Source organism: Poecile atricapillus, chromosome W (assembly GCF_030490865.1).
Source record: "Poecile atricapillus isolate bPoeAtr1 chromosome W, bPoeAtr1.hap1, whole genome shotgun sequence".
Taxonomy (NCBI): Eukaryota; Metazoa; Chordata; class Aves; order Passeriformes; family Paridae; genus Poecile; species Poecile atricapillus.
Window position 1 is genome coordinate 81,204,962 of NC_081288.1, and position 24,497 is coordinate 81,229,458.

Genomic DNA, 24,497 nt, shown 5'->3' on the forward strand with positions numbered 1-24,497 from the left:
ATCTGGGTGAATTTTCTTCAACCAGGGGTACAGCATCTTCTTCAGGCAATGCAACAGGCGTTGATATGTGGCCAGATCGAGATTCGGAATCATTTACTGTAGTTAATATTTTAACAGAAGGTGGGCATGATATTTTAGTAAAAGCCTGTCTGCACAAACCAGTCTTGGGTATAAGCGATGATATTAAAGGCCAAAGTGCTTGAAACTCTCCTGAAGCAGAGAGAATGAAAGAAAAACAATATCCTTGTGTACAGAAGAAAAAATGGAAACCGGTATGTATTAGCCAATAGTAACTTGCTTAGCCCGCGGACCCTGTCAAACCCTATAAAAGGTGTACTAAAGATAGAAATAAATGGCATTCACTATACTTCTGTGAAGACTCAGTGAATAGTCTGGCGGTTTCTCAATAATCTACTGCTGGTCATACCCACTTCGCAGGGACCCACTGAGGTCCTGCTTCTTCACCTAAAATAACACAAGCATAACCTCTTCCCCATGTAATTAAGGTCTGTGGACCTTCCCATACCCCAAGAATTGGATTAAAAACCTGTACTATTACTTTTCGATCAAAATTTGCTTTTTCATTTTCTGTCAAATGTAATTTTGCCGGGACTTCTTGTTGTTAATTTCTAATATTCATCCAATTTAAAACATACACTGTTTTGGCCACTATGTCATGGGGAGACAGTTCCCCCTGTTTTTGAAAAATAGGAAAATAGTGTTTCAACATTTGGTGAGCGCGTTCTACAATTGCTTGTCCAGTACTATTGTAAGGAATACCTGTTGAATGTGATATTTCCCAGTCTTGCAAAAAAAGTTCAGTAGCTTTGCTAATATAGGCAGGACCATTATCTCTTTTTATAGATTCAGGCTTGCCTAAGGATGCAAAAGCAAGAAACCAATGTTGTTTGACAGCCTTCCATGAGGCCGATGTATGCGCAGACGCCAACAAAACATGAGAGCATGTGTCAATGGACATATGAACATATTTCAAGCAACCAAAAGAATGATATTCAGTAATATCTGTCTGCCACAAAAGGCACGGTTGTAAGCCTCGTGGGTTTACTCCCCCTTCTTGGGTATGGGTTATTCAGGCACAATCGGGACAGGAGGCTATAATAGCCCTGGCATTATTTTTTGAGATATTAAATAATTTCTGCAATGCCCATGCAGATTGATGATAAAACTGATGTGATTTGGTTGCTTCTGTAATCAAATCTACTGTTGATTTCAATACTGGGTGGACACTAACTACTTGATCAATAAAGGCATTGTCTTTAACTAAACCTCCAGGCAGTGAGGTATGGCTCTTAATGTGTGTGATGAACAGAGGATATAAACGACTTGGTAAAATATCCCACAATTCAAGCATCGCATTAAATAACAACACATTGGTGATTTGGCCTATTAAAGCTCTGTGCATTCGCTGAATGACCCCAACCATGTACAACGAATCACAGATGAAATTAATAGGATGATGTTGCCACTTATACAGGGCAGCTACCACTGCTTTTAATTCTAACACTTGCACTGAAGCTTGGGGTGTTAGTGTCTCATATTTCCATCCTGTTTCTTCTTTCCAGGCAAAACCAGCTTTGTTCATTTTGCTGCTTGCATCAGTAAATACCGTAACCCCGTCTACTGGTGTTTGCTGTACAATGGGTTCAGGTTTCAATGGCAAATGTGTCTTGAACAAAGGATGTGCCAGATAATGATTGTCAACTTGACTGTCTTGAATAGCTAATGTTAAGGATACATTTGCCAAACATAAGTCTGGGAGGAGTTCCAAAGATAACAGTAATACGATGTAGTCAGCCCTCCGTCCTGCCATTGTAATTAATCGATTCTGTGCCTTTAACAACACACTTCCAAAAGCATCATAACGGGTAGTAAGGGTTCCATGCCCTTTTCAGGACAAGAAGACTCATTCCAAAATCTGTAGTGGATCAATCTGTTCTGGAATCCATTGTCTTATAACAGCTGCAACTTCTTTGTCTGTGTTATACACATAAATGGTAAAAGGTTGCTCAAACATCAGTCTGTAAGCACAGGTTTTAGAAATTTTAACTTCAATGTTTGCTAAAGCCTTTTTTGCCATTGGGGTCATTACTCAAGGGTCTTGTGGTTGTTGGCCGTCATGCAACAATTCAAAAAGAGAAGCAAGGTCGGAAATAGTAATGCCACATACGTTTCAAATCCACTGACTATATCCCACGATTTTTTGTACATCTTTAAGGCACGCAATTTCTTTCTGAATCGTCAATTTCTGTGGGTGAATTTTTGAGTTAGAAACAGTCATACTGAGGTATTTCCATGGTTCTTGCTTCTGAATCTTTTCAGGGGCTATCATGAGTCCCCAAGCTTGCAATTGACATGTTAATTCTTTTAGTTCATCTTCCTGAATTGGCGTGGACTTGCATAGTAATAAGTCATCCATATAATGATATAGAATGATGTTAGGGTTTTTTTTTCTCCATGGCTCCAAAGCAAGGTCCACATACCACTGACAAATAGTGGGTGAATTCTTCATCCCTTGAGGCAGTACCACCCATTGTTACCTTTTCGCTGATGCAGCACGATTTATGGTGGGCACAGTAAACGCAAATTTTTTGCGATCTTCAGGATGCAAAGGTATGGTAAAAAAGCAGTCATTGAGATCAATTACTGTTATGTCCCAGTTTTCTGGCAACATAGACGGGGAAGGCAAGCTCGGTTGCAGACTTCTCATATCTTGCATAACTGCATTCACTGCTTGTAAGTCTTGTAATAGATGCCACTTGCCAGATTTCTTCTGTATGGTAGAAACAGGAGTGTTCCAAGGACTCATGGACGACACTAAATGACCAGCTTCAATTTGTTCATCTATCAGTTGCTGCAGATGTACGAGCTTCTCTTGTGGTAGCAGCCGCTGATCAACACAAACAGGTTGATTTGTAGTCCAGGTTAATTTCAGCACAGGTCGGGCAAAGCTCGCATCAGTGGCTGCTATTAAAAAGGCATCACCAACTGACAGCCCCATTGGGAAAGAACATCTCGGCTCAGAATCCAAATGGTAGTATTGAGTACATAAGGTTTTACTGAAGCATGCAGTCCTTCTTTGCAATCTGTAATAGCTACAAAATGTTCACTAATATGAGTTGGTGTTGCTTCACCAATTCCAGTGACAGTGCCCAAGGCATTAGTCAATGGCCAGTCAGGAGGCCAATCCTTTCATGGAATAATTGTAACATCTGCTCCAGAATCCAACAGCATTTGCTTATTTTTTAAGACAATTTGTCCTGGTCCAGTGATGCCCACAGCACGCAATGGTTTTTCCGTTGTTAAATTTTGAGCAAATGCTACCAAGGGACTTCCTGTCAAACCAAATCCTTCTTCTCCCCTTATTCGGGATTGTGTCCTGGGCACAGCTGCTGTGAATGGAACCAATTGGGCAAAAACACTTCCTATTGGGAATGTGATAGGGGGATTATGCACTTGTACCATTATTCCAATAGGCCCAGTATAATCTGCATCTATGACTCCGGGGAGCACAAATATTCCTTGCTTTGTTGCAGAGGATCTTCCCAATAACAATGCTGACAGTCCATATCTTAAAGGTCCTGTTGCCGTTGAAGGTACAATGTGCACTTGTTTGTCATTGATTATTGTGAATTTTCCCACGGCCAAATCGACGCCTGCACTTCCTCTTGTTGCTGCGGTGAGTTCACTGAGACAGCCGCTGCTGTGGGGTATTTGAATGTCATTGCGCCCCCCATCTTGGCGCTCATCTTGTTTCCCAAAATAGGAGTACCGTCCTTTTTAAAGTGAGATCAACATTCTGCGGCTCGGTGGCCAAACTTATTGCATTTGTGACATACACCTCCAAAAGGGGAAGCCTTAACTTCCTTAGGCATCTCACACACTTTTTGTGGGCACTGTTGTTTAAAATGATCTTTACTGCTACAGATGTAACATCCTTGTTGGCTTGCACCACGGTCTCCTTTTCCCTGTATATTTGCTGAGCGTAGAGCAACAGCCATGGCTTAAGCATGAATCTTTGCTTTTTCTCGTTCTTCTTCTAGCCGTGGCAATTGAGAGCAAGCTATGACCATTTTTGCTAGGGAAGCTCCTGCTGGGAGTGATGCAATTATTTGTTGACACTTAGGGTTGGCATTTTGAAAAGCTAAGTCCTTGCCAACTGCTGCTTTTGTGTCTTGATCCAGGTTTGGTGCACCCTCTAGAGCTTCTTAGAGGCAATCCACAAAGGATATAAAAGACTCAGTAGGACCTTGCACCACCTTGGTATAGGGGAGAACAGGTTTTCCTATTTGTGGAAGCTCATGTAATGCTGCCAGTGCAAGAGCCTGTGATTGCTGTGTAATTCGTGGGTGAAGAGCAGCTTCAGCAGTGCTGTCAAGGTATGCTCCAGTCCCTAAGAGCTGATTGAGCATAGCTAACCACAATGGGTCACCAGGAGCAAGTTGAACATTATTCAATTGAGCTAATTCAAATTTTTCTCTCCACTTGTTTTTAAACATCATAAATGCAGTAGGAGGCAAAACTAACTCAAAGACTGAATATCAGCTGGAACTAATATCTGATTCTTTAAAAAGGATGATACAAGGGTCATGACTTGTTTGTTATCATAACCGTAATCAATTACAGTCCACTGCAGGTGACTGTTTTCCAATCAAAGGGTTACCATTGTCGTTGACCCCCAGTTGTATATACTGGCATAGCTGTGATACTTCCTGGGAGCATTACCCCTTCAATCACAGCATTTTCAATTACTCCTTTCCACCTTTGACCTTGGTTGTAATCAGGATCTTTCAAGGGTGGATCATCCATGGGAGCTGAGCCAGCAGGAAGTGATCTGTTTAACAGGGGTTCTTTGGTCTTATCGCTTTTCCCTCTTAGCCAGGTGGGGAATTACCCTGTGGCTCCTGTCTCTTCATTTATTGTCTATCATCCGTTTCAACCCCAAATCAATGCCAAGTTTTTCCTAGTGGGCAAGTATTTCACTCTTTTCACTTTCTGACAGAACTCCCGCAGCCCCAAATTTAGATCGTAGGTAATTTTCTGCTTCCTCAATGGACATTTCTCCCTCCGTAAGACAATGTTTTACCCATCTGTGTATTCGCCCGTGGTCTCTCCCTTGCTCAGGAGATGCCTCAGAACAGTGGACAGTATTAGGTTTATCGGCATTACTTGGGGGTCCACAAAACTGCTCCTCTACTGCCCTTAGCCCTTCAACAATAGCCTCATGAGCTTTTTTATGTTTCTTTAACTGCTCGCTTTGAGTGTTAGAGTTCAGGAACACACATAATCACGGAATGATTATATGAAGGTGCTTTATTGAAGAGCTCTGGGTGTCAAGGGTACACATACCCAAATCTGACCTGACCCCATTTTGAGTTGAACATGTTTTATACTCTATCGTTATATAACTTACATATTAATTATTAAACTTACATTGTTCTATTGTAAGCATTGTTTTTACCCAAGCATGGATTTCTCGTGATCGATCCCCCCCAGCCCCCTAACATTGTTCCTCATGTTCTTTAAACAATAATTATATCTAATCATATCTAACCATTGTATCATGATCATCTACTGATTACACAGGTGCAGTTTGACCTGATCTTTAGCAAGCACAAGGCCTAACATTTCCCAGGGCCTACTTTTCCCAGGGCTTTCCAAACCTAACTTTCTTTCTAAGTCCCCGAATTTTCTAAGATTTTAAAACCTTTTACTATCATGAGGACCCCTTATCAAGTCTTTGCATCTCTTCTAATAACCTCATCATTTTTCCTTTTGTTCTTCCAGCACCTCCCAAGAGACGGTATCATGGAGGTTGGGATATCGAGTGGCGTCTGAGGGAGCATGATTACCAACTTCGCTTGGTTCTATCTCCATAGGGAGAGGCACACCCTCAGGGCTCTTCTGTCTGCTATTTGCATACGGCAGAGGAGGTGCCAATGCCTCAGCAGAGGGCTCCCAAGAACCAGGATCTAATTCATTTCCTCCCCAAAACTTGTTTTCAGTCTGGGAGACAGGGAATGCAACAGGGGGTGCTGGAAAATGAGGGAGTAAAAGCTTTTTCTCTCCTTTAAGCTCTGGCTTGGAAGCATGATTTACTGCCCTCTTCATTGCTGCACTGACTTTTGCTTCTCCTTGCATGTTTTCTATCATCGTTTTTACTGTCTGCCAGATAGGAGCCAGCCTCCGTGCCTCTTCGTTTTCAACAGAGTCCCACAATTCGGTACCAATATAGTCCCATGCTTCTGTACTAAATAACTCATCTGGCTCTTTTAAAAGTCCTCTCCGCTGGCACCAACATAAGAGTGTCATAAGGTCTCCCTCCAGCAGCTTAGTTTCAGTCCGTTTAGCTATCTGGAGCAGGCTCTGTACAGCTGCCTTTTCTACTGCTGATGCAGCAGATCCCATCCTGCTGAAACACCAGAGTCCCAATAATTCTGAGCATGGATCTGCTCCCATCACTCTCGGACAGCCCAGCTTACCTCATCACCAGCCGTCAGGAACCTTGCCTTCTCCCAAGTCCTGATCACGTCGGGATTCACCAGGATGCTGGGGTAGATTTCATCATGTGAGACAGGAACAACACAAACACCAATATGACGCAGAAGTCGTACCAAGTTTACTTGCAGTTGATGGTTATTTATACAATTATATTTCCGTGCACGCACCTAGCTGCTGTCATCTAGCTATATAATTGGTTGCATACATTGTTCATGTGCCGTCCACACAAAATCATTCTCCTTCTTATTGGCTGTCATTATCGGCTTAATTTCCCCCCATTCAGGTGCACATCTTTTGCTGGCTAAAATGCCTAATTCTTTGCTACATCAGCAAAACAACTTCTTTACTGACCTTGTTCATATCCTTGATTCATTTCCAACTATTCTAAAATAGCCCAGGCCCCAACAATTTAAGTGGAATATTTTTGAATTAGAGCTAGTAACTAATTTTTTTAATCTTAGCTTTGTTTATGTGCACTTAAAAACTGGTCCAAGTTAATGTATTCCTCCAGAACCATCTGAAGAAGTCTTTCCTTATTTTGACTAGCTCAATTAAAGGTACTTGTATGTATATATATTTACTGTCTTCCACATCCAAATAAACCAAGATTTTTTTAAAAATACATAAACTAAAGATATGAACAGTGGAAGCAATGCAGCTACAAATCTACCAAAAAGACATCACAAAACATTTAAAACATTTTTGACTACTAACAGAAGTTTAGCAATTACATGTACAAGGTCATAATGTATCAGTGCATCAAGCAGAGAAATAAAGCACACAACACTCACACAATGTAGTATTAGTATTAAATGGGCTTCTTAATAGGAAAACAATTTAATTAAAAGCTTTGCACATGCCTAATGGATGCAATGTAACTGGTGCTGGTGCTGAACTGCTTGATAAAAACCAATCTCTGGTCTTAAATGTGACAAGCAGCAGCACTAGTACAGAGATTGCATAGCTTCAGTAACAAAGTCACAATATTCCCCATTTTATTGCATTTTTAAAAACATCTTGGAGATTTAAAATTTTTGAATAGAGAAAGCATGTTTCTCAAGTAGTTTCAGTTTAGAAGTTGTTTAATAAAACATTGTAAAAGAATAAATGCATTATATTTTAATGTAGAAAAGTGTGTGTTTAGACAAATAAACTCAAGTATAAAATTTAGCAGGCTTTGAAGGTGATTTACCAGGCAAGTGGAGACTTTGCACCAATATGTAGTATCAAGCTTGCAACAATTTTACAGATAAGCAAATTATATAATTGAATTGTTTTTTTGTTACAGCAAATCAAAACTGCAATACATCTCACAACTACAGTTCATCACATTAGCATGCTTATAATCCAACACATTCAGCCTGGAAATTCAAGTCAAATCAAATTTTCATGAGTATTGTCTTTCACATCAGACACTAGATTGTCAGGTTCTTTTAAAGCATTATAACAGATGGGCAATCATATCAGTAATGTCAAACTCAATTTGGATTAAAATCAGCAAAACCAAAGAGAGGCTAGTCATTGCCAGATATTTAATACAAGTATCAGAAAACACTAAGTTTACTCTAAAACTGGGTGTCCCTTTTATAACTTGTGGGTTATGTTTTGTGATTTTAATCAATGAGGAGGGGTAGACATTTAGCTGTTTCATATATTTAGGTCCTTGTACTTACAATTAATTGAAGAACGGTAATTTCAAAAGTGACAAAACAATGACCTGAAGCATTATTACTAGCAGTTATGATGCAACACGGGTTGTTGTGGTTCTTTTATCTGAGAAGAAGCTTTTGAGGAGAAATACTTGCCCAATACTAACTACAAGAAGAATGATTGCCTCCCCTATTGACCAATAGGCTACTCTTGTGTTTAAATCCTCTGCTCTGCTGCGGCCTTGTGCTTCTCTCAACCGGAAATGAGTCTGATAATCAATGACAGACTTGAGAGCTTCATGAATTGAAACACACGCAGACTCCATCTAGAGAAGCAAATAAATACACATGCTCAATTAAGAACTAATGCTTGTTCTGTGAAGTTCTGTGGTTTGATATTTAAAATTAGGATTTACATAGCTTCACAAATGAAAGATTATCTCAGTCCACTGCCAGACTGAAATACTATAAATCTAACATTAATTAAATTTTACACACAGGAATGTGACTGACTTAAGTACCAAAGTGTGCAAAACTGCAGATGTAATACAAAGTGATGTACTCTAAGAGCCAGAAACCGAATATTAAAATTCATGCATGTTTGGGTTCAAAAGTAAATATAAACACTGTATTGAAATATGCCAGTGATCCAACATTTGCTAATTCCACATATACCAGTAAAACAAGCAGTAAATCTTTCTTGAGATTTGGATAGCTAATAAGCTTCTTATATTATTAAGATTTGCATAGTAGATATTAAAACATTTTAGATTTCAGAAGTATGTGATTCTTCATCACATAATACCCAAACTTCAGTTTCCCAAAAGCCTGAAATCTAGACCGCTGACCTCAACATGTTCTTTTGGCAGGAGATCCTTATATTAGTCACATACGTAAAAAGTGATTAGATAAAGGACAACTGTTCTTTCAGTGTTCCTGGATGCTCCCTACCATATTCATATAATAAACACTCAAGACCAAATTGCCCAACTAAATGTGTCATCTTTCATAAAAATCACATTCCTTTCTCTAACATGAAAAATCTTAAACCTCTTCAATAGACATACTACAGGCTTTCCAAGACCTAGACCTTTTTTACACATAAACTTCTTCCATTTTCTGTTTATCTTTTGAAAGTAAGAGTCAGTACTCATGATTGTTTAAAATGAAATTTGGTAACAACTATAGTGTAAGAATGTTAGAATTCATGAAGTTACTATTCCAAGTGAAGTTGGCTGATTTAGTTTAGGCAGAAGTGGCATAAAACTAAAATTAAGAAGAAATAAAAAAACATTAGGAAAAAAGTGTGGAGCAAGAATACTGTTTTGCCACTTAAATGCCTTACAAATTACATATCTAGAAGCTAGTTAAGTATGACTGATTTTGTTCATTTGTTTATTTTGTTAGGATTCTCTTCCAATTTTAAAAGTGACAGTGACATAAGAGATGAATCATTCAAGTCTTTGCCTCAAAAAATACTATTTTAATATAAAACCAAATTGTTCTCAAAGTTTCTCCAAAGTTCAGGAATTTTGAAAACCCTGATCCACTGATATTTTGCACTTTATAAAATCCACATTTCCACAGACATAGAACCATGGCATAAAAAAGTTCCCTTAAACTCTAGGCCACTGTATATTTTCCCTAATTTCCACTTAATCACTTGGTAATTCCTCCTCAGCTCTGCATTCTATAAATCCTAATTTTCAGAAAAGTTTCACTTTTAGTAACAGGGTCTATTTTAAAGAAGCTCTGACCCATTAATTTTTAACAATATAGATATCTAATGTAGTTGAATTTGAAAAACATTCCCTCCACCTAACAGTTACTGTCAAACACAATATTTTACCTGAGTAAGTGCAGTTGCTCTGTTCTCACTAGGAAACAGTGGTGGATCTTCTCCAACCTGGAAATCAAAGTACACGGTTTTGTGTGTGAAAGTAGAGAACTCATTGCTGAAGCAGAATTTGTATGTTCCATTTCTGGATGCAGTAAATGTGAAACTATCATATTGTTTCTTCATCTCTTTGTATAATACAGAACCATCGGGACCTTCCAACCGACAGTCCACATCATAATGGCCTCCAGTGATCACCTGAAAAAAAACCAATAAATTGTCTTAAACAGAACAGACATCCAGCTTGCATTGCAAATTGTTTGATCTGACAAATGTTTTAAAATGCATTAATTTATAAATCTATTGAGTTTGAAAAAGTCCTCATCCTATGAAAGATTCAGAACAATTCAAAATAAGATTCTTTTAAATTGAGGATATGTAATGTCAGCTATGTTTTGTAACAGTTTATGAAGGAAACTTTAGTTACTTTGTTTTGAGATACTAGTACTATAGCAAAGGCTAGAGTAGATGAAATTTGATGGGGCAAAGACATTACTGCAATAAATTAACAATTTATTATATCCACAGGCCCATCCATACAATTTATTCAGCACGTTGAGACTGCCAAAATAAATAAACCAGCTCTTTTATGTACAACCTAAATTGTCTAACTAGCCTATTAGGTCAAGCTGCTTTATGTTGCAGGAATGGCATATGTTCAGTAGAACAGGTATTACAGCCTGACTCATCACATCAACAGAGCAGTGTTCTGGAGGTTATGTTGCCTTACTCCTGCACAATAAATGACAGTAATTTTTTCCAACACCAGCATGTTCAATCTACAAGTAACTCAAAACTTCATATGATCGTCTTGAAAATTGTCAGTCTTTGATTATTGCTGGTCCATAGCATGTTCTTCTGTAGAATCACACTATCTATCCTATCTCCACTACAAGAGCAACTGGTAGTTTAGGTATTCATAGCTTACTATTCTGTAATGTGATTCTGATAGATCTCAGACTAGTAGTTAAATTTAATCCTTGCTCCAAACTTCTTGCCTTTAACATAAAGCATCCTAAAGGATGAAGAAAATTCTATCCAATAGCATATCCTTTTTATATGCATACAGAAGCTTTTTAAAATAATAGACACAATATTTGAAATATCTAAATATCTATTCAAGCATATGCTATAAAGATTTGTTCAGAGGCACCAAGCAGCAGAAGCAACATTTCAGTAGGCTGTTTGCATAACATAGTTTTAGTACCCACCAATTTATATCGGTATTAAACTTCTAATACTAACGGCAAAAGTGAAATAACATGAGACTCCCCAGGGGACGAGGGAAGCACGGAGTACCTGAAATTCGAGGGTGCACTTTGCGCCCTGGACAATCTCCTCGTAAAAACATTGTTTGGCATTGTCAGGCAGCTCGAAAGTGATTTCAGAGGCCCATGCCGCGCAAGCTACCAGGAGCAGCGTCAGCCACCCCCACGGTCCCGCAGATCCGTAGCCCCGTAAAAGCATCATTCAGCGTGCAGTGCGGACTAATAGTAACAGAGTTTGAGCCGGGCAGAAAGAGGGTAGCCCCGCATCGGAGGTCAACAGGCACAGAGTCCGGAGAAAGATGTCTGCAGCGCCAACTGATCACAACAGAGAAACCTGAGGAAAAGCGCTGCGCTCTCAAGAGAAACCACAGCGTCTAGTACCGCCCTTACAGGAGCTCTTCCGGGTGAGCCCTCATAGTTTATAGACGTGCTATTCATTGTGGAAGGGCGTGCACTCTGCCTCTCCTGTGCGCGCTTGCGCTTTTGTTGCCTGGCAAAGGTTATCAGGGAGCATGACGGTCCGGCATCGCCTTGGGTACTAGGCCCGGTTTGGGCTGTGATACTAGCGAGCCGAGATGGTGTCCACGTTCACTGGGAAGACCGCTCGGCAACAGAGGTACCATAGGCGCACGCGCGAGGTCTGCTCATCCCGGCTTTGTGCTGAGGGGTACTCAGATTATATAGCTAATTTAATTTTTATTTAAATTCCTCTCTGTCATACCTGCACCACACAGTCCAGGTTCCCCAATACATCAAAACTTTTGTCTCTATGTCCATTGTATGCAACTATCCAGGGGCTAAATTGTTTTCAAATTCCCATAAGACATGATTTAGAGATGAAATAGTGGCCTCTAAATGCAAGTGAAAAGTATCTTAGGTATTGTCTTTCTGTATATCTTTGAGTTACTAAATATACAGGGTTGAATTTCAGAGTTGGAGTCCCAACTTTCTTTGTAATTTAACATTAATTACTTCAGAGATTGCCCTGGTTTCAGCTGGGATAGTTAATTTTCTTCTTAGTAGTTGGTACAGTGCCATGTTTTGGATTCAGTATGAGAATAATGTTGATAACACACTCATGGTTTGGCTGTTGCTCAGTAGTGCTTACTCAAGAACTTTTCAGTGTGTCATGCTCTGCCAGTGAGCAGGTGCCCAAGAAGCTGGGAGGGAGCACAGCCAAGACAGCTGAGCTGAACTAGTCAAAGGGATATTCCATACCATTAAATGTCATGCCCAGTATATAAACTGGGGGGGGGGGGGGAGGGGGGGAGAAGCTTTCTGTGGCTGCCATTGTTTGGGTACTGATTTGGCATAAGTCAGCTGATGGTAAGCAATTGCTGGAGTTTTTTGTATCACTTGTTTTTACTGGTTTTGGTTTTATTTGTTGATTTGGGGGTTTTCTTCCTTTTTTTCTCTTCTTATTAAATTGTCTTTATCTCAACTCATGAGTTTTTGCACTTTTACCCTTCTAATTATTCCCCCCATCCCACTGTGGGGAGAGTGAGCAAGCTGTTGTGTGGTGCTTAGATGCCCACCAGGTTTAAATCATAGCACCTGAATAGGCCTAGGCTTGTGCTCTGCTGTGCTGCATGTACAGCTTGACCTTCAGGCCTGCATTATGCTGCTCAAACTCCTTGGCCTCAGGATAAATGTAGCCAGTTTATTGTAACAGAGGAGCCTGAAGGCAGCTTCCACTTGGTACCAGTGATTATGCCACCTGTGTGTCATTGCCATTATCTAAAAGTATATCAAGAAGTTCTCATGTGAATATCCTTTCTACTGAAAGAATGATTCTCCATCCCAGTATTGACTACTGACCAAGTGACATGGAGAGAGATGAGGTACTCAAGCCCCTGAACCTACCTCAGGCAGGGACTGAGGGAATGAAATCCCTCCCACCACAGGACAAGACCAAGTTTGAGACCACCTGGGGAATCTGAACACATGTCCATAGGAGCTGGCAAGATGCATTCCAGAGTCTTGAGGGTGATGAAGCTGTCAAGCCACTCTTCATCATATTTGAGTGGTGTGGTTGACATACTTGAGGGATGGGGATGCCATTCAGAAGGACTGGGTGTCACAGGAAGAATGGGAGCTTCAGACAAAGTTTATTAGAGAAGGTCCTCCTGCTGAATCAAGAGGCACAAGAAAGGACCCACTTGCTTTCTAAATTCCTTTTCAGAGACGAGTCTGAGTGTGGCTGGATCCAATTCTAGCTCCAGACTTAGTCAATGGTTCATGTCTATTCATGATATTCCTGTATGTTCATTATAGTGAGGCTAACAAAATAATTGTTAATCAGAGACTGATGTTGTTCACCCATAGCAACAACTGTAGGCAAATCTGTTTAGCTCAGCTTTGAGTTACCTTGAAGGCCATCTCCACTCAAGGGAGGAACCTCCACATATACTCCAAGAAGGAATGTGTTAGAAGACTGCCATTAAAAAGTGGGACTGGGCTTTTAGAGTATGAAGTTTGACTGTCAGTCATGTGTCTCCAGGCTACCTGTGCCAGCTCAGCAGCTTTAGATAAATTATCAGTATTATCACTTCTTGGTTCCTTTGTCTGGGACTTTGCCACATCCTCATAAGTACCAGTTTCTGTCAGGAAACATTGTTTTTCTCAGGATGTTTAACTTAGGGACTGATAAGTCACGCTTGTCTCAGCATTCTTCAACACTAAAAGCAGAAAGGCCCCTGCCTTCTCCATCCATCACTGATAATGCTTGCAAACAGGGTAAAGTTTGAGCTGTTTTACCCCCACTTAGGCAGCACATCCTCCTATACTGGGACAGACTTGAGAAGTGGGCCCACATGAGCCTCAGTGCAAGATGCTGTACTTGGGCTGAGGAAATCCATAGTATCAATACAGGCTGGGGGATGAAGGGATTCAGAGGAGCCCTGCAAAGGACTTGGGGATACTGGTGGATGAAAACCTGGGCGTGAGCCGGCAATGTGTGCTTGCAGCCCAGAAAGACAACTGTGTTCTAGGCTGCATCAAAAGCAGGGTAGGCAGCAGGTCAAAGGAGGTGATTTTGCCCTTCTACTCCACTCTCACAAGACCCCACTGTTAGGATCCGATTATTAAAAGATGCCTCTGCCCAAATTAAGGGGAAAACAAGACCATATGCCAAAGTCAACAGTATGGATTTTACTTAACAGTAAATGTGAGGTAGAGGGGGAGGGAGAGAGACAAAGTAGAAAGATAGTCACCAACATGTGGGTCCCTGCAGTGTCCCACTGGCCCTTCTGGTCTGCTAGTGGTGCGGGTCCTAGAGTGTTCTTCTGGAAGCACCACTTCTATAGAGTCCAAGTTCCATGTATCTACAGAGCATAGATGCTGTTCCCACAACTTGGGCTCGCATGTGTATAAGGACTTGCTTCCTTTGTCACAGTTTGCCATGGTGGGAAGTTTTGTCTGCATAGGTTAGCCAGATCTGTCTCACTGGGCCTGGCATCTTCCTATTGTTGCCATCTGCGCTTATCACAAGTTCCCACAGTGGCATTTTGTCTGGTGTGCTAATTCCAAAGTTTCACCTTTGTTTAGGCCTGGAATTAATGCCTTCCTGTTTGCCATCTGTGCCTGTTATGGTGGCTCATCTTATGAGAACTTCCTTCTTTGACAGTGTTTTAAGACTTTTAATTGCATTTTTAAAGTCCTGACACCCACCTGGAGCACTGCATCCAGCTTTGGAGGCCTCAGCACGACAGAGACGTGGACCTGTTGGAGTGGTGTGACAGGAACCCCTAAGACATCTACTTCCCCCATGCCTAAGCCAGGCCAGAATGGTTTGTCTTGTGGTGAATTCTTGGCTGTAAACATCCTTAGCCAGTGATAAACATCCTGCCTTGAATGCATGGGAAATTATTAGCAACATTTCATGGCTGACAGATACAGCACTTTTACAAACTATAAAAGACCACTATAATTTTAATAAAATCAGAAATCTCTTGCATACTCTCTGAGTATGTGAAGAGTTCTCCTCAAAAGTGGGGACATCCACCTCAAATTACTCTTCTAGAAGTTTGCACACCACCATCATTCATCGGTAATGACATAGGCTCCTAATCTATACTATTTCTTCACTAGCTGTAACATAGGTACATTTATTATCGTGCCCTATCTTATGAACCTACTAGTAGTGTTTCTTTTGGTTTATCCTGTGTAGTGAGAAGCCTGTTAAAGTCTTATGTCTGTTTTCTTTGTGTCTATTCAATAAAAAATTAATGTCGTAATAGACATGAGAGGTCATTATTAAGAACTTTTGAGCGAGAGTGGATTTTGGGGTGCTGGTCACCTCAATAAAGCTGCTGTCTGCCAGAAACTTGGGCAAAGGCAGGGACTTGTCTAAATTCTCCCCTCTCATTCGTAACAATTGGTGCAGCGAGCAGAGTCATGACAAATTATCTGGAAACAGACTAAAGGCTTAGCAGGGTACTCACAGTGGCACAGTGATCATAACCCTTGGCCAGTACATAACTGGTTTGAGTGGGAAAAAATTCAAGAGAAAATACATGAACAGTGGAAATCGGTGACAGATAAAAATGGAGAAAATATAATTTCTTATGTATTTGCATAATGCTTAAAATCTGCTTGCCAATGGTGGGAAAAAATGATAAGAGAAAATGACAAAACAAGAGCTAAAAGTATCCAAGTAAAAAACTGAAAACCTTTGAAGAAAAATTTGAATTAACATAATTAAAAAACCCCAAAATCTTTGGATGTTAAAGAAATTCCAAAGTTGGTAACACCACCTGAGGATGGGGATGGTAATATTCAGAAAAACTCTGATGAAATTGGTGATTCAAATGTTGAATTAGTTTCTGACACAAGCAAAGACCCCCCAACTCTTAAGGAGGGAGAAATTCCAGAATTTAAATTGAAATCCATAATTAAAACTGAATTCTCTGAAGGACTCCAAGGTGGTCAGAGGAGGAATACAGTCAAAAATTTTCCCCGTAATTCCCTGCCATTGACAAACCTTCAAGAAAAATATGGACAAAAAGCAGGAGATGCAGAAAATATCTGCTGAGAATTTGTTTCACGGGGAAAATGGAATATTATTGGTTGGTATAGAAAGTTTTGAATTCTGGGCTGTGAGTGTCCTGTTGCATCATGAACCAGACCCTCCTGCTTTAATAATTAGGAGAGTTGCACTTTGGGCAGGAGGAATAAATATTATGGAAAAAGGGGAACATGCATCAACCCCTATACAGTCAACTAAAAATATCTCTGCTGCTGTTACAAAACCTGACTGCAGGCAATATAGAAACATGCAGATTGTTGTGAATTCATGTTGTAAATATTGGCTTTTCACAATTATTCTGATAAATGTTATATGCTACATGCTTTTGCTATATTCTTTTCTCTCTTAGCAAGTTATAGGCTTAGATAGGAATTCTGAATGGTAAGGATATGTTTCATCTGGACAAGGCAAGATAACTCCAACAGGCAAGACAATGGGAGGACCAAGCTGTTTCCAACAGAAGGACAGTGGAAAACAGGCTATTATCAGCAGCAGGAAATGGAGAGCAAACTGTTATCAAAAAGCCGGTACCAGGACATTGGCAGGGGGGAAGATATGAAGCCCAGCTGCCCTCAAAGGAAGGATGACGGGCCCAGACTGTTATCAACAAGTGACCATTTGCAGAAGAAAGGAAACCAAACTCCAAAATAATGCTCATCAGCAAGAATAATGATGACCAGCAAAAATAGTGCTGACCAGCAGAAAATAAAACTGAGCAAGAGCATATTCTAAGAAGGTGGAACCAGGGAGGGGACATGTTTTGAATATGCATTAACCCCTCACAGCAGGACGGGATAAAAAAGGTATTCCCAAAATACCAGGTGTGCTCTTGGCAGAGCGCCAAGGCACCCAGCCGTAACTCTTTGCTTTATTTTATGTCTCTTATTGTCTTTATTAAACCTTTTTAAAATTTTACAGGAGTGAACTTCGTTTTTCACAATAATTTGGGGGTCTCGTCTCGGATGAAGCACCTCGCCCCGGAGGAACCAGGAGATCCCAAGTGGGGGAAGGCGCCTCCCTGCCAGCTTTGGTAATCCGCTTTGGCTCTTCTGGTGTCATCGGTGGTAGCAGGGCAACACCCGGAGGACAAGAGAGAGACAAGTAAAGCAAAGAAAAATAAAAAATAAAGAAATAAAGCGCTCCTTCAAAACCCCATAATCTTTCAGGACCTGAACAGGAATTGGTAAGTACTGATCATGGGGGGATGGAAACGGGGGGATGAATGTGTGTGAATGAGACGCAAGCTGGTTACCCCAGACCTGCGGAGCGAGAGCGGAGTCCATAGTACCGCGGTTCCTATCTTTTGCGAGAAAATAGGCCGGGAATTGGATGAAGCGAAAGAAAAAGGAGTGAAAAAATCCCCCCGGGGTTACTGGGACTGGGGTCTCAGGGAGGGGTTGGACCCCTGGAAGGGAAGGAGCTGGGAGTTCTCCTAAGTTCAGTGTACTAGGAGACAGGACAAAAAAGGGGGAAAAAAATAATAAATCCCCAGGAATATTGCCAGGTTGAGGGTGCAAACCACGGGAAGTGTGGGATACAGGACCCAAGAAAATCTGGGGGGTTGGCCAGCAACATTGAAGGTACCTTATTATTGTATTGTCTTGGTGTGAGTGAAAATGAGTGAGGAAAACCTATTAAAGAAATGAGAATGCATGTGTGAATGAGAGATCGTGTATAACTGTATCCTGAGGGGGGGGAAGGTGGACTGTAACAAGAACACTGAGAGAGGGATTTGGGGTTTGTGGGTTTTTTTGTTGGTGGTGCTGTGAAGGGTGATTAGTGTTTTAAAGAAGTGAACTCGTGTTTTTTTAAGGGAGTTAAAATAGGTATTTTAAAGAAGTGGTGTTTTAAAGGAGTGGAATTGGTATTCTAAAATAGTACAATTGGTGTACTAAATAGTGGTGCTTAAAGGAGTAGGTTGAAACAGAGAACACTTGGAAAAAATGGGACAGAAAACCAGTAAGCTGGCCTTAAGAGAAAAAAGAATTAATAAAATACCAGAGGATATACCTCAAGATAGTCCCCTAGGGATCAAGCTAGCAAATTGGGATACAGATCCCGATACAAAGGGGAAAAACAAAGTAAAAATGATCCAATTTTGCATGAAGGAGTGGGTAAAAAAGGAAATTAGACCTGATCATGTTTACTGGCCAAAATACTGGTCCTCTGAGGCTTAGATCTGCCAGGCTCTGAATATATTTGTGAATTCAAAAGAGCCATTTAATCCAGAAGAAAGAGAATATGTCTCTTGCTGGTTCGGAAACACAGAACCTCTGGGAGCCAGAGTTTTTAAAGTATCTAAAACTCCAGAGGTTGAGCAAACAGAAAATAAAAAAAAATTGGACCCCCTGGATGTCTTACCTCCACTGCTGGCACAGGGAGCCCCCCCGCTGCAGCCAGCCGCAGGGGTTCCCCAGCCTCCGGGAATTCCTCCGCCTCCAATGGCGCTGGGAACCCTCCCACCCCCGCTGATGCTGGGAATTCCACCCGTCCCAGGAACTCCTGCCCCCCCCTTCGAACCAGGGAGAGCGCTGGGTGTCCCGACTCTGGCTTCTGCTCCACCCGCCCTGGCAGCCCCGGCTTCACTGCCAGACATCAGCATCCCTGCCCTGGCGGCCCTGGCTTCACTGCCGGGCTTCAGCATCCCTGCCCTGGCGGCCCTGGCTTCACTGCCGGGCTTCAGCATCCCTGCCCTGGCAGCTCCGGCTTCACTGCCAGACATCAGCAGCTCTGCACAGGCGGCCCTGGCTTCACTGCCAGGCCCCGCCCTCACTCCTTCTGCACTAGGGATCCCAGCTTCCCTGCTGGACTCTGTTCCTGACTGTTTTCCTTTGGAGGGTTCAGCGCCTGCCGCCCAGATAACATCTCTTCTTAATGAAGGGGCACCATATCAGAACACAAGGGGAGCAATTAAAGCTCAAAAGCAGCCTGATAATCTCTATGTTACCAACACTAATACAAAACAAGGGAAGGGGGGTGTAAAAACAGATAGACAGGGAGAGTGGAACCAAGAAATCAATTTATTCCCATTACGAGAAGTACCTATGGGAGGAGTCCAAGGGGGAACGGGATTTGTGAATGCTCCTTTGACTTCTACAGAAGTTAGGAATTTCAAAAAGGAGATTAAAGGGCTATTAGAAGACCCTATAGGTACAGCTGAACAATTGGATCAATTCCTAGGGCCCAATATTTTCACTTGGGAAGAAATGCAATCAATAATGAAAATAATATTTTCCCAAGAGGAAAGAGATATGATTAGAACTGCTGGGATAAAAATATGGGAAAGAGAAAACCAACAAGGCCCACCAGGAGAACAGAAATTGCCAACTGCACCTCCTGACTGGAACCAGAATGATGAAGCTGGGAGGGGAAGTATGAATGATTATCGTAATTTGATAATCAAAGGGATAAAGGAGGGAGCACCCCGAGGGCAAAATGTTAGAAAAGCCTTTGAAGGACAACAGGGAAAAGAGGAAACCCCAACTGAATGGCTGGAAAGGCTCCGAAAAAATATGAAACAATACTCTGGGAATAGACCCTGAGTCCCTAGCAGGACAAGCCCTGCTAAGGGTCAATTTTGTCACCCGGGCATGGCCAGATATTAGGAAAAAACTAGAATAATTGGAGGACTGGCACGACAAACCCTTAAATGACTTATTAAGAGAAGCTCAAAGGGTTTATGTATGGAGAGATGAAGAAAAAGCTAAAGCGGAAGCAAAAATCATGATAGCCACTATGAGGGAAAACACTTTCCAGAAAAATCTGAATCAAAAACCCTCAGGAATTCCTCCTAAACACTCAGGGGTTAGAAGTGGGGAAAAGGGAAGAAATAAAAATCCAGCACAATCAAAATTCCCGGGACAACCCAGGAATACCTGTTTTTATTGCTAAAAGGAAGGGCATTTTAAATGAGAATGCCCTCACTTAAGGAGGGATCTAAAGATATTTCAAGAGACACCTCCAGAGGAAGAATAGGGAAGTCAGGGGCTCTATTTTTTGGGGGACAAATACCATCTGGAGCCTTTGATAACTTTAAAAGTGGGCCCCCAAGAGGAGACATTAGAATTTATAGTTGATACTGGGGCAGAAAGGACTTGTGTTGTTAATATTCCAAAGGGATGTGATATAAGTAATGATACTGTAAAAGTAACAGGGGCAAAAGGGGAAGGGTTTAAAGTTCCTGTCATTAAAAACGTGGTCATAGAAAGAGAAACAAAAATAGGAATAGGAGATGTTTTACTAGTTCCTGGGGCTGGCAGCAACTTATTGGGAAGGGATTTACAGATACAATTAGGAATTGGGGTTATCCCCGAAGAAGGGAAAATGACAGCCAAAGTGTTAAAACTTGGCCAAGAAGATGAAGAGAAAATTAACAAAAAGGTTTGGGCTGGAATAGGAAATAGGGGTGGATTGAATATTGACCCCATAAGGGTCACTATTGAAAGGGAAGAATGTCCCATATGTGTACGTCAGTATCCTATTTCTTTGGAGGGGAGAGAAGGCTTAAAGCCGGTAATAGAAGAATTAATAAAGGATGGGACATTGGAACCTTGTAAATCTCCTCATAACACCCCTATACTCCCAGTAAAGAAACCTGATGGAAATTACAGATTAGTGCAGGATTTAAGGGAGGTAAATAAAAGAACATGAGCCCGTTACCCTGTGGTTCCTAATCCTTATACTCTTTTAAGTAAAGTCCCACCTCAACATCAGTGGTTCTGTGTGGTGGATCTTAAAGATGCTTTCTGGGCCTGCCCACTAGCGGAAGAAAGCCGAGATATTTTTGCCTTTGAATGGGAAGATCCAAATACCGGGAGAAAGCAACAATTAAGATGGACAAAATTACCACAAGGATTCACAGAGTCCCCAAATCTATTCGGGCAAGCCTTAGAAGAGATACTACAAACTTTCCCCACTCCTGTAGGAATACCAATCATCCAATATGTGGATGATCTCCTAATATCAGGAGAAATAGAAGCTGAAGTTAGAGAAGCTACTATAAAACTTCTGAATTTTCTTGGGGAAAAAGGACTCAGAGTATCAAAAGGAAAGTTACAGTTTGTGGAATCAGAGGTAAAATATCTTGGTCACCTGATAAGCAAAGGCAGCAGGAAATTAAATCCTAAAAGAATTGCAGGGATCCTATCCCTTCCTCTTCAAAGAAAGAGGTTAGGAAACTACTAGGACTGCTGGGATATTGCAGATTATGGATTGAAGGATACACACAAGCAGTAAAATTTTTGTATGAGAAATTGACAGGGGGAGACAATATAAGATGGACTAAAGATGATGATGATAAATTAGAAAAATTGAAATTGAAACTAGCCTCAGTACCAGCCCTGAGCCTACCCTCCTTAGAAAAACCCTTTCATTTATATGTGAATGTGGAAAATGGAGTAGCTCATGGGGTTTTAGTTCAAGAATGGGGGGGGTGAAGAAACCAATAGCCTTTTTATCCAAATTATTTGATCCAGTGAGCCATGGCTGGCCAGTATGTATTCAGGCAATAGCAGCTACTGCTATTTTGGTGGAGGAAAGCCATAAGCTCACCTTTGGAAGTAAATTAATTGTATGCACACCCCATGCTGTCCAAAATGTGCTAAATCAAAAAGCTGAGAAATGGTTAACAGACTCCAGGATGTTAAAATATGAAGCAATCTTAATTGACAATAATGATTTGACAATAGAAACAAGCAGGAGTCTCAATCCGGCCCAATTTCTGTATGGGGAAGCAAAAGATGATTTGGCACATAATTGTCTGGAAATTATACAATGCCAAAGTAAAGTTCGGGAAGATTTAGCAGAACAAGCCCTTTTGGAGGGGAAAAAAATATATGTTGATGGTTCATCCAGATGCTCACAAGGAAAAAGAATGTCAGGATATGCTGTAGTTGATGGGGAAAATATGCAGACCATCGAAAAAGGAAGTCTACCTTCAAACTGGTCTGCTCAATCTTGTGAATTATATGCTCTAAATAGAGCACTGGAGCATTTAGCACATAAAAAGGGGACCATCTATACTGACTCAAAGTATGCCTTTGGAGTAATTCATACCTTTGGGAAAATTTGGGAAGAAAGGGGTTACTAAACTCAAAAGGGAAAAGACTAATACATGAGGGACTTATTTTAGAAGTTTTAGAAGCGTTAAAACTGCCTGAGGAGATAGCTGTAGTACATATCAAAGGACACCAAAAGGGAATGACACCCGAAATAAGAGGGAATAACTTGGCGGATCAGGAGGCTAAAGAGGCGGCAGAAAATGGGGACAAATGAGTAATGTTAATTTTAACCCCAGACAGGGAAGAATTGGAAATCCCTAAATTTAGTGAGAAAGAAGAAAAAGAATTACTTAAGATAGGGGGAGAACGGGATCCATCTGGAAAGTGGAAACTCCCTGATGGGAGACAGTTACTTAATAAGCCACTCACCAGGAAAATATTAGAAGATATGCATCAGAAAACTCATTGGCGTACTCAGGCTTTGTGTGATCACTTTCTAAGGGATTTTGGATGCATTGGAATTTTTGGGGTAGCAAAACAAATAACTGAAAACTGCATAACTTGCTAAACGGTAAATAGAAAAATAATGAGAAAAACACCATTAGGTGGCCGTGAATTAGCCTTACGGCCATTCCAAAGTATTCAAGTGGATTTCACTGAACTTCCCCAAGTGCAAAAATGGAAGTTCCTATTGGTAATAGTAGACCACTTAACTCACTGGGTGGAAGCTATTCCCGCTGCCAGGGCCACAGCTAATGTGGTGTGTAAAACTCTTTTGGAACAGATTATTCCTAGGTATGGAATGGTTAATAAAATAGACTCAGATAGAGGAACACATTTTACATCTAAAGTCTTACAGCAAATAACCCAAACCTTGGGAATAAAATGGGAATTGCATACCCCCTGGCACCCACAAAGTTCAGGCTGGGTGGAAAGAATGAATCAAACTTTAAAGAAGACCTTAACAAAATTAATGATTGAAACCCAGATGTCCTGGGTAAAATGTTTACCTCTGGCTCTATTAAGGGTCCGAACACAGCCCAGGTCAGACCTGGGAGTGTCACCCTATGAAATGATGTTTGGACTACCCTTCCTTACCACCCGACATGAAACTGCCACTTATGAAGTAGGGGAAATAAGTGTCAGAAAATATGTCACCACAATTGCTAAAACACTTGAAAACTTAAGGGTAAAAGGAATGATCCCTCAAACCACCCCTTTGGAGTTCAAAATTCATAATATTCATCCAGGAGAATGGGTACTGGTAAAGACATGGAAGGAACAATCTTTAACTCCTCAATGGGAAGGTCCTTTTCAGGTATTGCTGACAACGGAGGCTGCAATCCGGACCAGGGAACGAGGTTGGATCCACGCCAGCAGAATCAAGGGACCTGTGAAAAGACCTGAGGAGTGGACTATAACTTCTGAACTGGGTGATACCAAATTGACTCTAAAGCGGGGGCTGGGTGGTAATGAACTGGGACAATCCACAGGATCCAAGGGATGAGCAAAGAATCACGCCTAATTGGGAAGTGAGACCAAGCCTGTATCAGTGGTTTCAAGTCCTGCCTGGACAAGTTCTGAGACACCTTCGATATCCACCTTGGGGAGGAATACTCCCACTCCAAACAGGAGGATTGGGGCTGTTTCAGTCGGGAAATCCTCATATTTTTGCTTTGACCTGTGATCTGTATAAAGAAGGGGGAGAATCACAACTTCCATCAGTGCCACACCATATACCTTGTATAAATCATCCCAATACGGGACATACTAGCTGGGTTAAATATAAGTGTTTAATTTGTGGGAAAAATTGGTATTGCAGCTCACACAATTGGCGTTCTTGTTGTAGGGAGTGTCGAGCACATAATCGATCCTCTATCCAAACAGAATTGCAGGCAACTGAAATAATAACTCTGCTCTGTGGATGGGAATTACTGGTGCCTGTTGAATGGGAAATACCTGAAGAACGGTGGGGTTAAAAGGTGTCAAAAGAGATTTGCTTGGAAATTACAAAAGAGGAAGTGACAAGGAAATAGGGGGCAAGACCAGATTGGCCTCTATAACTCGCCACCAAGAAGAATATAAGCACCTGCTGTGAGCTGCAACCTCATAGGCAGGATGGGTGGGGGTGTAAGCCAT

At 41.3% G+C, this 24,497-nt stretch overlaps 2 protein-coding genes across 2 annotated transcripts in view; one reads left to right on the plus strand and one right to left on the minus strand.

The window, feature by feature from the left end:
- Positions 1-24,158, plus strand: part of LOC131592133 (uncharacterized) — a 102,905-nt gene extending 78,747 nt beyond the window's left edge. Inside the window, exon 2 of the mRNA XM_058863430.1 lies at positions 21,797-24,158. Within this exon, the coding sequence (XP_058719413.1) occupies positions 22,945-23,865 (921 nt within the window). The 5' untranslated portion in view covers positions 21,797-22,944 and the 3' untranslated portion in view covers positions 23,866-24,158. The remainder of the gene's footprint in view (positions 1-21,796) is intronic.
- Positions 5,335-11,712, minus strand: LOC131592135 (transmembrane emp24 domain-containing protein 7-like). Its single transcript, XM_058863433.1, has 3 exons — positions 11,365-11,712; positions 10,018-10,263; positions 5,335-8,494 (listed from the first exon to the last, which is right to left on the minus strand). The coding sequence occupies exons 1-3, from the start codon at positions 11,533-11,535 to the stop codon at positions 8,258-8,260; spliced, it is 654 nt and encodes a 217-aa protein (XP_058719416.1). The 5' UTR covers positions 11,536-11,712; the 3' UTR covers positions 5,335-8,257.
- Positions 24,159-24,497: the final 339 nt, after the last annotated feature.